Source organism: Myotis brandtii, unplaced genomic scaffold (assembly GCF_000412655.1).
Source record: "Myotis brandtii unplaced genomic scaffold, ASM41265v1 scaffold253, whole genome shotgun sequence".
Taxonomy (NCBI): Eukaryota; Metazoa; Chordata; class Mammalia; order Chiroptera; family Vespertilionidae; genus Myotis; species Myotis brandtii.
Genome location: NW_005359590.1, coordinates 1642687 through 1660014, shown reverse-complemented (window position 1 = coordinate 1660014; position 17328 = coordinate 1642687). Strand labels below are relative to the sequence as shown.

Genomic DNA, 17328 nt, shown 5'->3' with positions numbered 1-17328 from the left:
TTCACCCCCAGCCCCTCCTGCGGGGCCCAGGCTCCGAGGGGGCTGCCACTGCAGACTGCGGAGCCCGCGCCCCGACTGCTCTGCGGACGCAGGCTGGTCCCACCCCCTCGCTTCTTACCGGCGAATATTAAGTTTCTTCCTAACGCGCGCGCTGGTTTCGTGTCCGGGGCCGTGGTGCGCCTGCGAGATTGAGTTTCGGTTCTCCCTTAACTTTAATTCATGGCTTTGGGGTGGGAGTGGGGAGTGGGGCTGGCGGGACTCGTTCCGTTAGTTATTTATCTTAGAGGGATGGTGTACAGACGGACTCCCAGATTTATTGTCGCCAGATTTCACAAAAGAGGAATTGGAGCAGAACCTCGCTTCTCCTTTTGTCTAATTGCCCTTAAAAGGTAGTCCATGTATCGTGTAGGAATTGGGGACTTTTTGTTTTACATCTTATTTTATGGATTAGGTATATTTTTTTTCAATGCCACGCACATTCAAGTTGGGTTAATTTTTTTTTAATCTTCGTTCCCTTGATCATTTTTTCTTTCCTTGCTTTTCTCTTTCTACACCTCTCATTTCTTATTTGCGTGCGTGTGTGTGTGTGCAGAGAACTGAATGCCCTGGGTTGTGACTCAGTGCTCTCCTGGTGGTACTGCATTAAAGATAAAATTAATGTATGAGTGTGATTATAAACTCTGTTCGAAGAAAATCACAAGTGTGTGGTGATTCCGTTATAACAAGATGCCTTTTGCATCGGTAGAAAAGAACCTGTCTGCCTTTGCTTTAGTTTTAAATTGGTGGTAGCGGGGCATTATTACTGATATGATATTAGTTGCATTAGTAAAAAAAAAAAAATTCCCCGAAAACACCGTTATTGAGTGTTAACTGTGTACTAGACACTGCTAAGCACTTTACATACATTATTGCATTTAATTCTCTGCAAATTCTATAAAATAAGTATTATTTCCCACGCTTTACAGATGAGAGAGAGATACCTAGAGACCTGATTAGCCTGTCCAGGTCCTGCTGTCCTGCGTCCTGTTTCCGAGCCTGGCACAGGGGAGGGTGCAGCAATAGCTGTTAGAACACCTGCCCCCTTCGCCAGGTCTCAGTGAGTGTTTTCCTGCATTGTTGGGTTGCCAGTTTAGGACGCAGGTGCAAGTGGGCATCATTAAGGGAAAACCCATAATGCCAAGGCAGTAATTCCAGTCAAAAACCAAATAATCCTTTATGTGGAGGGTAAGACAGGGGGAAATGTGTATAGTATGAATAAAACCAGTAACTCAGTGAAATTTATTTTCAGGCACCATTGATGCTTCAGGGGAGAGGAGCTACAGCACATTACAGTGTTTAGTTTTTATTAGGAACTTGCTTTAGATTGCGTTCATGAAGTATTGTACCACAAATAATGTGTTAAACAATAGTGATTATGAACTTATATGCAAAATACAGTCAAGCATTACTGAAGGAAATTTTTAGAAACTCAATTTGATCCAACTATATAAGTACGTCAGTCAAAAGTATAGGTGATTTGAATTAGAGCATCTATGTGAAATTAAGAGTGTACGATAGTAATTTTTTTCTCAGCTTACTGGTTTTGAGGCCGAGTCTTTAAAAAGCACTTAAAAAATAAAAAAGACTTGGTAAAGGGATCTAGTTAGTAGTACTAATGCTAATCATTACAAGTCATTTAGCTATATTAAATCCATCCTGATCAGAAGTTTTGTTACAGAGATATTTTCATTGTAATACTATTATGAATTTGTGTGTGGTACTAGTCTTATTCCACAAAGCTGTTACTTTTAGGGGAATTATTTTTAATAAAGTAAGTCAGGTATTATATATAATGATGTACAGAAACTACTTTTGTGTTTAACAGGTAAAACCTGAGGCAAATTATAAGAGAATACTAGTATATAATAAAGTGGAAAAATCAAATGTTAGGGAAAAATCAGAGCCTTGAAAATGCTGAATACTCAAGGAGTAATTTAAATCCTAACATGGCCCTGGTTTCACTCAGTGAATAGAGCATTGGCTTGCAGACTGAAGGGTCCCGGGTTCGATTCTGGTCAACAGCACACACCTTGGTTGCGGGCTCCTCCCCAGCCTGGGCCCTGGTCAGGGCTCATGCAGGAGGCAACCAATCTGTGTTTCTCTCACATCCATGTTTCTCTCTGTGTTACCCTCTCTCTTCCACACTCTCTCTAAAAATCAATGGAAAAATATCCTTGGGTTAGGTTAGGTTAAAAAAAAAAATCCTAACATGCTTGATCATAGGTTTGGAAACTTGAGATCTTAAAAACAGGCTGGCCTGTCTAATGTTTGTGTCTGTGGCTTACATTCTGAGGTACCATTTATATAAAAATGCAGAATTTGGGGCTTTTATGTAAGAGCTTGCCATACCGGGCCAGCAGTTCTTGTGGCAGTCATCCTGAGTAGTGGTTTCCTGCTTCAGGTGGGATGCAAGGTCCTTATTCACCACAGTCCTGGCGCTTCCTGTTTTTCTCATACTGGCACCTTGCATTTGACACTCCTTCAGTGTAAAATTATTAAAACTAGTCAACTCCAAATTTGGCTTTGAGTTTTGTGGTGGCCACATTTTTTAAAAATATATTTCATTGATTTTTTTTACAGAGAGGAAGGGAGAGGGATAGAGAGTTAGAAACATCAATGAGAGAGAAGCATCGATCAGCTGCCTCCTGCACACTCCTACTGGGGATGTGCCCGCAACCAAGGTACATGCCCTTGACCGGAATCGAACCTGGGACCCTTCAGTCCCCAGGCTGACTCTATCCAGTGAGCCAAACCAGCTAGGGCAGTGGTGGCCACATTTTAATAGAGAAATCCAAAGGTTTTTTGTTTTGTTTTGTTTTGTTTGGCAGTGGTGGCCACATTTTAATAGAGAAATCCAAAGGGTTTTTTTTGTTTTGTTTTGTTTTGTTTGTTAATTCTCACCTGAGGATATTTTTCCATTAATTTTTTAGAGAGAGTGGAAGGGAGGGGGAGACAGAAACATCGATGGGTGTGAGAGAGACACATAGATTGCCTCCCACATGCACCCCAACAAGGGTCGGGGATGGAGCCTGCAACCGAGGTGCATGCCCTAGATTAGAATCAAACCCAGGACCCTTTGGTCCTGAGGCCAATGCTCTATCCAGCTCTATCTATTGGGCAAAACCGGTTAGGGCCAATGGTTTTTTAAAAGAGATGTTTGCATGTGAAAAAGTCCTGTTGTCTTAGCTTAGTCTCAGAATTACTTTTATGTGATTAGCATCATCAATTCATAGTTCTTGATTGCCCAAGTGTTAGGTCTACATTTAAAACTTTTTCATTTTCACAAAATTAATCACTCTACTATCTTGCTTTTAATATAAAATATTCATAAATTACAGACTCAATAATTTTTATTTCCAATATGGTTGTATTTGAATGCTTTTTTAATTTTTTATTTTATATGTTTTTCTCAGTTTTGCTCCGTGGTGTCCTGCTTGTCAAAATCTTCAACCAGAATGGGAAAGTTTTGCTGAATGGGGAGAAGATCTTGAGATTAATGTTGCAAAAGTAGATGTTACAGAACAGCCAGGTACTGTAAGTCTGTGGGTAGTTTTGTTTCTTTGCATGTTGGGCTGATATGTTTATTCTGTTTTCCACATCACATGGTCTTAACTCTACCTTTCATTAGGTTTTCAAAACATAACTGTCTGCAGTTAGTTAAGCCGACTCACACGCCTCCCTCATGGGGGCTTAGTGTGCAGTGGCTGCAAAACAGATTCCCTGGTTGTATACACAGCTCATTCCTTTTATGTGTTGTTCTAAGGGACCTTGGGGACATCTTCCCCACATAACTAATTCTGATCCTTTTTTGCTTTGTATCCTAGCCCCCAGACTAGAATGTAAGATGCCTTTAAGAAGTCTAGAACACTGTGGTCTAGGTGGACATTGGCCAAGCCACCATTTTCATCCATAGCAAGCTTTGGGATAAGGAACATGTGGTTGAGGTTCTTTGTAGAGTCAAGGTCATATTTCTTGACAAGTGTCTGAATCTGTAATTGCATTCTGAATTTAATACCTGTGATTTGAAGACATGAGCTCTTAATTTTAAAGCCTGCATGGTTGTGGGGTCAGGTACACTCCTGACTTGGCCCTCTGGACCAGTGGCAGGTTCTGCCCTTAGGGATGCTCTTTTCTTAGCCCAGTCTCATTTTATCTGTTCTTGGTCATGGTATACCTGGGTTCTTGACTCTGCTCCTATTCCATTTATCTATATAATAAAAGCCTAAGCAACCATTATGGTGGAATGACCAGAATGACTGGTTGCTATGATGCGCACTGACCACTAGTGGGCAGACGCTCAACGCAGGAGCTGCCCCCTGGTGGTCAGTGCGCTCCCACAGGGGGAGCGCTGCTCAGCCAGAAGCCGGACTCACAGCTGGCAAGTGCAGCGGCGGTGGCAGGAACCTCTCCCGCCTCCGTGGCAGTGCTAAGGAGCAATGAGCCGAGTGGTAAGGAACAGCGAGCAGGCGGGTAAGGAGCAACAAGGGGTCCCAGACATCCCCTGAGGGGTCCCAGACTATGAGAGGGCGCAGGCTGGGCTGAGGGACCCCTCCCTCCCAGTGCCCCCAGTGCACAAATTTCATGCACCGGGCCTCTGGTATGGTAATAGCAAATATTGAGCACTTGCCCACTAGAGGTAGTACTTCAAATGTTTTGCATTTATTATGTAATCCTTACACAGTCTTGTGAGATAGGTAACATTCCACTTTGTAGATAAGAGAACTGAGGCATAGGGAGATTAATTCTCCGTTACATTAATGCTAATGCTTGATTAATAATAATGTTAGGTGCTATTATTATTATTGCCCATCTTATGATTCATAATGTTTTCCATTTTTAACAACGCCTTAAACTCAGCCTGTGTTTTCTGAATGTCAAATGCAATTGGATTTGATTTTAGACCTTTAAAATATAGACCAGTGGTTGCCAACTTTTTGGACCTTGCAGACCACCGGTTGGCAACCACTGATCCAAAGGTTTCACTTTTTAATTGATAATATGTTTTTTTTAAGTTGCTGTAAGTAAATAGGATTTTTTATTGTTTATGTTATAAAACAACTACTTTTAGATATAATTTAATATTTTTTTCCTTATTAGTATTTAAATCAGAATCATCTTTTAAGTAGCTAGTGATTGGCCCATATTAAACCTACTTTTTGTTCTTCCTTGTATTTATTTCTAATCTTTATATTTGCAGGACTGAGTGGACGATTTATCATAACTGCTCTTCCTACTGTTTATCAGTAAGTATTTAAAGATTTGGTAGTTATGGAGAAGGAGGCATCACAGTATAATCAGAATAGTAGGCCTCTGGCCTATATCATGTTTAAAGAGCATTATATTCATTAAGTATTTAGAAGGCTTATTAACCGCTAGTGCCATCCTAGGTGCTGTTAGATAGATGAACGATATATGAAACAGTCCCTGATCTCGGAGATTTGTAATTGTTTCCGAAGGTGATGTTCACATGAAATGGTTTGCTACTCTTCAGCATAGTTAAGTGTTTTTGAGCTCAGAGTTGTGGTAGGTCCTGAAGGAAGTTTGGTAAGGGAAAAATCACTGGGCTGGAGTGGTTCATGGAGATTATGGAGTTGAAATGCAACCTTGGAGGTAGAATTTTCAAAAGTTCAGAGTAAGCATTTTATCCTGAGTGTAGTCTCATAAGTATTCATAAGTAGGAATGTGATATGTTAAAAAATTAGCTAGGACATGCTTTAGCTCAACCTTGGGAAAATAGTTGGGTGTTAAGTCAGAATGCGTAAGATTATGTAGTCTTCAGTATCACGGCTTTTAGTTTGACTTTATCATCTAAGTGGGGATAAGAAATCTCAAATCTGTGTACCTGCCCTGTACCTTAATACTCATCTAACTGGTGGATTGAATGCCAGGAGGTACCACTCTCCTCATTTAAAGTTATGAAAATAAGATGACAGTTCTTTGTGTGTCTATATTTTGCTTTTCTTTGTTGTCTTTCCATGTTTATATTTGTTTACCTATACCTTTTTTATTCTTCCCTGCTCCCTTTGTATCTTTAAATATCTATTCTCTTATCTCTGTAAGTCAGTGATGGCGAACCTTTTGAGCTCGGCGTGTCAGCATTTTGAAAAACCCTAACTTAACTCTGGTGCCGTGTCACATATAGAAATTTTTTGATATTTGCAACCATAGTAAAACAAAGACTTCTATTTTTGATATTTGTTCTATATATTTAAATGCCATTTAACAAAGAAAAATCAACCCAAAAAATGAGTTCGCGTGTCACCTCTGACACACGTGTCATAGGTTCGCCATCACTGCTGTAAGTCCTTCTTTTCCTTTTCAATCAGTATGTTTCTCTACAGGCCCCTTATGTGGCTATAAATCAGACTTCCCCTTTTCACTTTTCAACATCCCCTAAACATACCTGGAATTTCCTGCCCATTTTCTTTTAGTCATGTTTATCGTGCCCATTCCCCTAATTTCTGCCTTTTCAAATCATACTTGTCCTTCCAAAACAGCTCAAATGCCATTTTTCCCCACAAAACTTTTGTATTTTGGCTTACTTGTGGTATTTGACTCTGGATGGATAAAGAATCCTTTAACCCTATTGTAGGTAATAGGGAACTATTGAAAGTTGTTGCATTTAAGTGATAAAAATAAAAGTGTTAATAAGTAGGATTAGACTAACTATTATTTAAGATAGTTTAAGAATGGTGGGAGTAGGGAAGGTATTTATGACCTTTTGACAGAACATACTAGTACATTGGGATTGGGAAGAACAAGGTAGATGTTAGGAAGAAGGCACAGCAGACTGTAAAATAGAATCATTGAAATAGGACGGAGGGAAACACTTAGCCAGATGCCTCCAGTGATTTAAGGTATGATGCCTGAGATGATGTGATTATGACTGAAAGTACCAGAAAATTGCCTTAAATGCCCAACTTATAGCTTAACAATAACTGACAATAAGTATCAAACACTTTCTAACAACTTTTCATGTAATATGTGCTTTATACATAAATCTTAAAAGTCATTTTCTGAGATTTCTCTACTTTGTATCCTATAACGACATTATTTTTCATAATTTTATTATTTGGAAGAATAACAGTAACAGTCTTAAGGCTTATGATTGTATAAAAATATAACCTCATTGTTTAAATAAATTTTGGGCTAAGATATTGTGAGTTGATAAATAATGTAATTTGCTATTTTTGCATTGCTAATGACTTTGAATATTAGGATTAATTGTATAGTGAGATTAAAGAAATAGCAAAACAAATAAAAAGTTTATTTATTTGGTGCTGTTTAATATTTATTTCTGATCTTCTTCAGTTGTAAAGATGGTGAATTTAGGCGCTATCAGGGCCCAAGGACTAAAAAGGACTTCATAAACTTTATAAGTGAAAAAGAGTGGAAGAGTATTGAACCTGTTTCATCATGGTTTGGTCCAGGCTCTATTCTGTAAGTACAAGGGATTTTTTTCTTATTTATTTGAGTTTTAATTAGAACAGAGAATTATATTTCATGTAAATAAGACATACTTGGACTTCTTATGTGATATTTTTGATTTGACTCTTTTAAGTTAAACAGATCCTTTGATTCTTAACAAGTTAGGAGACATTTTATAGCATTAAGTTGAAAGCCTTTTCAGGAATGTTTTAACTCTGTATATGTGGTCATTTGTATCATCAAAAGCTAAGTAATCCTAAGAGTGTGAACAACATAATGGGTAAAGCTGTCATTTGAGCTTAATATTTGAATGAGAACCATACTTGTGCTAACCTTTAGATTTTAGTTCTTGATTTAATGTGATTGAATTATTCCACTTGTCTGATAACTTTTTGTTTGAATAGATGGATGAACAATAACCCTAATATCATGACTAATCACTGAGCTTTACATATAACTAGAGGGTAGCAGTTTGTTATGGAGCAGTAAGCATTGGAAATAGCATGCATATTTCATTCTGGTCATTGGGGGCAATGCCTTATGGGTCATTTGAGAGACTTCTAGGAATATTGAGTTTTGTTGAGGTCACCATGGACTGACTTATCCTGGTGTGACTAAGCTATCTCTTCCTTGTCCTCTTAACCACACGTGCTGTTGGAATATGGAGCATTGGGGCACCAATTGTATAAGAGATAAAAAAATGGATTCTGGATTCTGGGAGTGGGGGAAAGATCAGTCCCTAAACATTATTTTGAAATAGAAGTCATCTTTTTCATCTTTCTCTTAAACCTCTCCTGTGAAAAATTTCTGAATTGATTTGTCAGAATTCCCATACTGAACCACCATGTCCAACCCAATTAAGGGACCTAGTATTTGTGATAGAGTCTAATTAGTTCAAACTATAGTCAGGCTATACAGTGCTTTATGTTTCAATCCCTTGTTCCTCTTCCCATTTCGACTCTATCCACTGAGCCAAACCGGTTTCGGCCCCATTTTGCATTTTAAACAAAAGCAACAAGATTAAAGTACCTTTCTATGTTGAACTGAAAATGTAACTAATTTTATTATTTTTTTAAAGAATAGTTTATTGATTATTGGAGAGGAAGAGCGAGGGGGAGAGAGAATCATCAATGTAAGAGTGTAACATTGATTGGCTGCCTACTGGAGATTGAGCCCACAACCCGGCATGTGCCCTGACCAGGAATCGAACCAGCAACCTTTTGGTGCAGGGATGATATCCAACCAACTGAGCTACACTGGCCATGGTGATTTTGTTCTTTTGAAATTTCATAAATGAGTCTTCTTACCCTTTTGGTAGAAGAAGAGGGTTGCTTCTAAGTCTCTGTTGAGTCCTTAGGGCAGCAGCCCATACCTTTTTTTATTGGTAGACTGAATAAGGGCACTCACAATGAGTGTCAGCTCAGCAGGTTCACTTACCCAATGATTGGCAGTTGAATCAGGTCATCCTGCATATAGGAACTTTGGCTTATGTATGAATTGGTTTATGTGTTGGTGGCAAACAACATAAGCCCTTATTTTTGGAGCATGCCTTTTTCTAACTGTCCATGTGGGTTTCATTATGTGAAATAATCATTAGTTTTACTTATATGATGATTTAGCATTTCTTTTCTATATAGTTATTTTATATGTCATTAAACTATCTCAAATTAATGCTATTGTAAGTTTTATTTAATGTTAATATGGAAGGGGGTAGTCTTCAAGTGGGGGGGATCCTTCTGCTCAGTTAGTGCCCCTAGTTCTTTCTTCGGGCTCTGCTCATGAAGGGATTCTCTGCTTATTTGGAGCCATTTGCTTTTCACTATGCCTAACTTTAACTGATTGGTTCCATAGGGCTTGTAATCTGTTACTCAGAGTACATTGGAGAAGTCATCAGATGAAAGGTGAAATATTAATGTCAAAGCAATAGGAAAAAATGAAAAAACAGTCATTAAGTGTTTTATTTATGAGAACATCACATAGTGGCAACGATTTTCAGAAACTTAATTTTCATTAGTAAGTCTTCTTATTACAGTCTTGAAATTAGTACTGCAGGACTAATCTTGATGAACACCAGCAATAATCTAGCCTGCTGGGAAATTAGAGTAAAAAATAGAAGATATACACACATATTGTACTTCAAAGATGTACTAGGTGTACCGGTTAATAATGTGGATTTTGTAATCAAAGAAAACAGGATAATTTCAAGAGAAACATCAAAAGAGCTTTATTCAAAGTAATGTCCATTGCTAGTTACACATTTCCACCATCTTTAGGTAATTTGTGGATACGGTCCCAATAGAACTTTTCTTGTTTTGAGGCAAACCATTCAGAGACCCAATTTTCTACTTCTTCGTACGTTTTGAAGTGCTGCTCAGAAAGTGCGTGTGCCATCGATCAAAACAAGTGGTAATCTGAGGAAGCAAGGTCTGGTGAATACAGGGGGTGGGTTAATACTTCCCAGGCAAGATCTTTTAACGTGTCTTTAACTGGTTTTGAAGTGTGTGATGGTGCGTCATCATGAAGCAAAATTACTTTGCCGTGTCTTCTGGCCCATTCTGGCTGTTTCACGATCAAATAATGGTTCAAATTGATTATTTGTTGTCAGTAGCGATTAGTATTAACGGTTTCACCTGCTTTTAGAAGCTCACAATACACCACACCTTCCTGATCCCACCAAATAGCATTGTCTTCTTTCTGAAGTGATTTGGCCTTGCAGTCGATGTTGATGGTTGACCTGGATCAACCCATGATTTTGTGCATTTGGGATTCTCAAAATAAATCCACTTTTCATATCCAGTCACAATTCGATGCAAAAAAATATTTTCTTTCATGCCATTGAAGCAACATTTTACTGATGACTTTTCAGTTTTCTATTTGTCTTTCATTCAGTTGATGTGGCACCCATTTTCCTTCCTTTAAAATCTTTCCCATTGCTTGTAAACGATTGGAAATTGTTTGCTGAGCAACATTTAATCTTTTTGCAAGTTGTTTTTGAGTTTGACATGCATCTTCATCCAATAATGCTTGTAATTGTTGGTCTTCAAACTTTTTTGGTTGACCTGGACACTTTTTATCTTTCACATCGAAATCATCACTTTTAAAGCATTTAAATCAGCCTTCACAAGTATCTTGAGATGGAGCATAAGCTTCCTGAAGTATACAATAACTTTCTGCAGTACTTTTCTTCAAAATAAAGTAATGAATTAAAACTTCCCGCAAATGCTCTTTTTTTGGCATGAAATTCGACATTTTTTTTAATATACTTTAGTGATTTTTTACAGAGAGGAAGGGAGAAGGATAGAGAGTTAGAAACATGGATGAGAGAGAAACATCGATCAGCTGCCTTTTTGCACACCCCCTACTGGGGATGTGCCCACAACCAAGGTACATGCCCTTGATCGGAATTGAACCTGGGACCCTTCAGTCCGCAGGCCGACACTCTATCCACTGAGCCAAACTGGTTAGGACATTTTTAAGCGTAAAAATATCTATGATGTTAACACCTTCAGCAAATTTGACATGAAGTTTTGAAGCTTACTGTCAATACAACAAAATAGCATACATATCAAATCGCATATATATCAACATGTGTAACTCCATCTATTGAAAAAAATCTGCATTAACTGGTACACCTAGTATGTCTTTTTTTTTTTTTTTAATCTGTTATAGTGGGAGCAGATGTATATCTTACTGGGTTTTTTAATCATCTTGCTTTTATTTTAGGATGAGTAGTATGTCAGCACTCTTTCAGCTATCTATGTGGATCAGGGTATGAGCTAAAATTTTATTTCTATATTAAACATTTTTGACATATGCTTTTTAAATGACCAGGTTTTTAGGTTGTTTTTTTCTTTTAATTTTAGACTTGCCATAACTATTTAATTGAGGACCTTGGATTACCGGTATGGGGATCATACACAGTTTTTGCTTTAGCAACTCTGCTTTCAGGACTATTATTAGGACTCGTAAGTACTTTATTTTTAGAGTACTAGGAAGAAAAATATCGTAAAATTTGATAATTTTGTATAGTTGTACTAGCTTTTTCATATATTATATATTTGGATTTCTTATGTTTGTTTTTGCAGTGTATGATATTTTTGGCAGATTGCCTTTGTCCTTCAAGAAGACACAGACCACAGCCATACCCTTCCAGTAAGAATATTTTTATTTTGTTTTATTCTTTCGGATTCTTTTATTACTTACTTATTTATTCATTTTTAAAATTTATTTTTTATTACAGTTGACAAATAGGCTATATGATTTGAGCTGTTTTTTAGTCTGTGTGTTTGGCTTAGATTTCGAGTTGCTAGGGAAATACCCAACTCAGTCGAGCTTTAAGCAAAATAGGAATTTATTGGTTTATGTAGCAAGGAAATCTGAGGGCAGAGTTGATTGGATCCTAGGGCTCAGATGTTAGCATGTTATGTTTCTGCATTGCTCAGTTTTCCTTGTCTTTGTTTGCTCCATTTTTGGCTCTTTTCAGCTCTTAGCATAAAATGATTATTGCACACAATCGCAGAAAAAGAAGGAAATATACCTTTTCCCTACCCCCATCTTTTGGAAAAATCCTGGTGCACTCCACTTGTGTAAAGGGCTCACTTGCAACAGTCACTGTAAACCAGGGCTTTTCAACCTTGACACTATTGCCCTTTTAGGCTGCATAATTTTTAATTATGACGGGCTGTCTTTTGTATGCTGTTGGATATTTAGCATCCTGTTGGTCTCCAATAGCACCACCTCTCAATTTGACAATCAAAAATATCTCCGGACATTGCCAAATTTTTCTTGGGGCAAAATCACCCCTGGTGGAGAACCACTGCTGTAAACTGCAGTGCTCGCTGTAACTACAAGAGATGTGGTATAGGGAAGAGGCTATTGACCAAACAGGAAGAGGGATACCAGACAGACAAAGGAACAGATTGTCCACTATGTGGTAATTTCTCCCCATAGTTTTCTGATTTACGCTCTGTTCCTGTATTTTCCCCCTCTATTCTGGATTGATTGCTCAGGATTAGGGGCAGTCTAGGAACACTGAAGAGAGTAAAGCTCATTGACCCAATTCTGTGTTTTGATGTCATTTTAACATGGTGTGTTCTAAGTTGAAGTTAACTAGCAACTGGCCTTATTAAAAAAAGTAAAAAGAGTATATATGTATATATTTAAAAATTAAAATTAGCACATTTTATTGTTTAATTATTTATATATCTATGCCTAATATGCAGTGTCCCCTTGGGAGTTTGACCAACTGGGAGTTCGATCACTCGCTATGATGTGCGCTGACCACCAGGGGGTGGCGCAGAATGAAGGGAGGCCCTGGCCGACAGCCGCTGGGGACCCTACCCATGCACGAATTTCATGTACTGGGCCTCTAGTACCTTTATAAAAGTACATGTGGCATAGAGGATCACATTTATGAAAACACTTAAAAAAAATGGGTAGGAATATAACCTTCAACTGTAAATGTTTGATTGCTGTTCACTTGAGAACTGAAACAAGGGTAGTGCTGAAGTTTGTTTCAGTGTACTTATTACTTAAAAGATTTAATAGCAAATTAATATAAGATAGTTATATTTGATATAGTATATTTTCTTAAAACATCCATATTTACAGTGTTAATTCTGATTCATTAATTTCAATTTATAAATAGGTAATAATAGTGAATTTGGTAAGTAAAATGGATCTTGCAAACCAACTTTTATTTTTATGCTATCTCTTATTGAAGATAACTGTTTCCTTTTGGAAATCAAACTTATGATTGATAAATAAATGCCAAAACAGTTTATGGTATATGAATCGTGTCTTGATTTTACACTAATGTAAATCTAATACATCAACAAAAAACATTTTTTGGTCTTTATCTTTAAGAAAAATTATTACCAGAATCTTCTCAACCATTGAGAAAAGTGGAGGAGGAACACGAAGCTGATGACGAGGATGTTTCAGAAGAAGAAGCTGAAAGGAAAGAAGGAACAAACAAAGACTTTACGCAGAGTGCCATAAGACAACGCTCTGTGGGTCCTTCATTGGCCACAGATAAATCCTAGTTAATTTTTATGACTATCAATATGATTTGGACATAAACAGATGAATCATTTCTTTTGGTTTGAAGTGAACTGTAACTTTGTACACTGGAGGATTCAGTCTATATTGTCATTAGATTGAAAGGTCTGCCTTCACAAAATAAAAGATAGCACTGTGTAAAAAGTTTGAAATAGGATATAACAATAGTATGGTGGTTTAAACAGTTTTTTAATATTTTGAAGAATCTGGTGCCAAGCAATAAGATTTGTGTATGTTTGTTTAATAATAACCTTTCATAATAAAATTTTTCTGAGTTAAAAACTTACACTTCCCAAGTATTGCATTATTGAGGTATTTTAGGAGATTACAGAAAAAGATTTCTCATTTTATAAAGTTTTTCTGTTTCACTGTGTGAAAAAACACACACCATATTTCCCATAAATGGGAACTTTGTTCACTATCTCAAAAAATAGTATTTCAATGACAACTCTGGTCCTTTTAGAGATATAGTTCAAAATTTCCTTGTATTTTTAGATTGCACAACTAATAAAAACTACCTTAATTATAGTTTTTTACATATAGATATGCTACTGATTTAGGAAGTTTTCATAAGTCCATGGTGTTGTCTTGATTCCTATAAGGTTGGTTGCTGTTTTTGTTCCTGTGATCAGTGTCTTTTTCTTACCATGCCATGGGTTACATTTTTCATTTTCCAAATTGGATAGTATCCTGGAAATATTTTTCATGTTTTAATAAATAGTATTTTATTTTGTTGTTGCAAACAAGTTTACTGAGGGCTGTTTACAGTTGAAGAGTTGGCCCAGCCACTGTGGCTCAGGGGTTGAGCATTGACTTATGAACCAGGAGGTCACGGTTTGATTCCTGGTCAGGGCACATTTCTGAGTTGCATATTCAATCCCCAGTTGGGACATGCAGGAGGCAGGTGGTCAATGATTCTTATCATTGATAATTTCTCTCCCTTCTCTGAAATCAATAAAAATACATTTTTTAAAAATTGAAGAGCTGCCTACTGATACAACATTTTGTCCACTGATTAGATTTTTAAATCATTCTTGTTGAACTTGTACTTGGACTTTTTTTTTAATGTGAAGGTGAACATTCCTGATTTTTATTTGATGTGGAAAAGCTATTTTACATTTTAAGAATTTATAGAAGCTTAATCTGATATAAAGTTAGCATTCTACTAAGGCAGTGATGGCGAACCTATGACACGTGTGTCAGAGGTGACACGTGAACTCATTTTTTTGGTTGATTTTTCTTTGTTAAATGGCATTTAAATATATAAAATAAATATCAAAAATAGAAGTCTTTGTTTTACTATGGTTGCAAATATCAAAATATTTCTATATGTGACACGGCACCAGAATTAAGTTAGGGTTTTTCAAAATGCTGACACGCCAAGCTCAAAAGGTTCGCCATCACTGTACTAAGGAAACAGCATCTTTTATAGTATTAGTTTTCAATATACATTTGTCCTCACATACAGAAAATTCTTAAATGATTTTGCAAAGTCGTATCGTTTTAAAATGTTTTTATGTGTTTGAGAAGACATACTTTGTATTCTATACTTTCTATTGTGTGTTATTTCATAGGTGGGAATCATCAGGATGGGACATTTAATATATTTTTACTCTTTAAAGAGTTAGAACACAGCAAAAATGAGGTTAGTGTGGGGTGGCAATAGAGAACTGTATTGGCTTTGAGAAGGGGAAAAACTAAGTATTCAGAATGAATCACCTGTCTATTATGTAATAGATGATTTCTGTAATGTCCCCTCTCATCTAGATTCTTCCTCTGTGTTGGTTCATTAGACTTACAGTTTCATAATGTACAACAGTTATCTTTAAATGCCTCTCCTGTAGAATATTAAGTATTCTACCACTGAAGAGTTTGGATGTGTAGTAATTTTGTGATGCTTTAGAAAAATATTCTAAGCACAAAATAAACTTTTCTAAGACTTCACTAAAGCTAAAGACGTGTGATTTCTAGCTGCATATTTAGAAATGCTTAATTTGTATTTAACAGTGTTCAAATGAATAGTTGTGTCACTATGTACTTGATACATGTAATCATACACATCTTTTTCTGTTACCTGAACAAATGATAGAGGAAAATAGTTCTCATTAATAAAGCATTCTATTTTCTAGTATACATAAAATTAACAAAATTTCAAGTTTTTAAGTAATTAGAAAATATATATACAGAAAATTAAAAGGCTGAATTGGTAGAGACTTGATATTTCAGAAAATCATCTTGCAGTTCTTAAGCACTCACTGTAGACATCTGCATAATCAATTTTGTTAGAGGCTCACAGAAATGATGTGGGATCATTTTACCTTTAGCAGACCCTTTTTGTTTCCATTGTTGGTTTATTTATTATATATACTAGACATTCGTGCACTGGGGGAGGTCCCTCAGCCTGGCCTGTGCCCTCTCGCAGAGTGGGACCCCTCAGGGGATGTCTGCCTGCCGACTTAGGCCCTCTCCTAAGGGTCCTTAGCGCTGCTGCGGAGGTGGGAGAGGCTCCTGCTACCGCCACTCCACTTGCCATCCATGAGCCTGGCTTCTGGCTGAATGGCACTCCCCCTGTGGGAGTGCACTGACCACCAGGGGCCAGCTCCTGTGTTGAGTGTCTTCCTCCTGGTGGTCAGTGTGCATCATAGCAACTGGTCATTTTGCTGTTTGGTTGATTTGCATGTTAGAGTTTTATTATATAGAATAAATTGTTGACAGTCTTAACAGATGTCTCCTATTTCCCCCCCTATACTTCCACCCAGCCCCTATTTACCCCCCCACAAGGTCTTCACCACTCTATTGTCCCTGTCCATAGGCTATGCATATCTATTTATATAAAAACCCTGGGTGGTGTTCATCACGACCAAAACTGCGACCAAGCAGAAGGAAGTCAGTCCTACAGGGGTTGTTTTGGCAACGGCTGCGCCCTCCCCAAGCTGTTTCCCGGAGCTGTTTCCTGTAAGGGTGGGTTTTGAGACAGGAACCCACCCTGGGAGCATGGAGGCAGATCTTTTTAAAGTGTGCCGCTTCCCGGAGCTGTTTCCTGTAAGGGTGGGTTTTGAGACAGGAACCCACCCTGGGAGCGTGGAGGCAGATCTTTTTAAAGTGTGCCGCGCGCCAGCACGGCCAGGGGTGAACCTGAGTGGGGGCGGCTGAAAGGCTTAGAAAAGACAAGAGAATGAAAGCCGGGTCTCGGTGGGACGCTGCTTCTCTGAGAGACAGCGACCACGCCCACAGCCATGCCTTTATTTTATAGCAGATGCTACGAGGCAAAGTAAGGGCGTGACCAAGATGTTTACAACATTCTCCTGGGTTTCAGTCCTACTCAACTACATGCACCTGAACTCTATCAAGCCTACATTACTCAGGCACGTGGGGCCACGTGTTTGGACCATAGGTTCAAGCTTACAACTACAGCTGTTGGCTATAATTGTGCTGGGAGGGCCCTGCCCTCCAAGCTGGGACTTGCACATGGCACTGTGCCCTCTCATCAGTCCAAGGCTTGAACCTGTCCAAAACACTGTAGCAGCTCCCCACAATTAAGTTTTAATTCTGTTTCTTTGTTACTTATGTTGTGGCCCCACCCCATAACAAAGAAACAAAGGAAAATTTCCCCATCGAATTTCTGAATAGTATTACTCCTTTGGGAATGCCGTGTCATAAATTAAAATTGAAAGTGGGTGCATTCATCATGCTATTGAGAAATCTCAATAGGAAATGGGGTCTTTGTAATGGTACCAGATTTATTATCAAAAGATTATGACCTAACATTATCGAAGCTGAAGTATTAACAGGATCTGCAGA

The 17328-nt window shown here is 37.8% G+C and overlaps 1 protein-coding gene and 1 pseudogene across 1 annotated transcript; one reads left to right on the top strand and one right to left on the bottom strand.

Moving 5' to 3' along the window:
• Window positions 1-2494, bottom strand: part of LOC102262696 — a 50207-nt pseudogene extending 47713 nt beyond the window's left edge.
• A 932-nt stretch (window positions 2495-3426) lies between these two features.
• On the top strand, window positions 3427-13813 carry TMX1 (thioredoxin-related transmembrane protein 1; the record flags this gene model as incomplete). Its single annotated transcript, XM_014540998.1, has 7 exons — window positions 3427-3568; window positions 5237-5282; window positions 7351-7479; window positions 11191-11236; window positions 11331-11432; window positions 11553-11619; window positions 13333-13813. Coding segments are annotated over 7 exons (711 nt in total), but the record flags the coding sequence as incomplete, so codon positions are not given.
• Between the last annotated feature and the right edge of the window lie 3515 nt (window positions 13814-17328).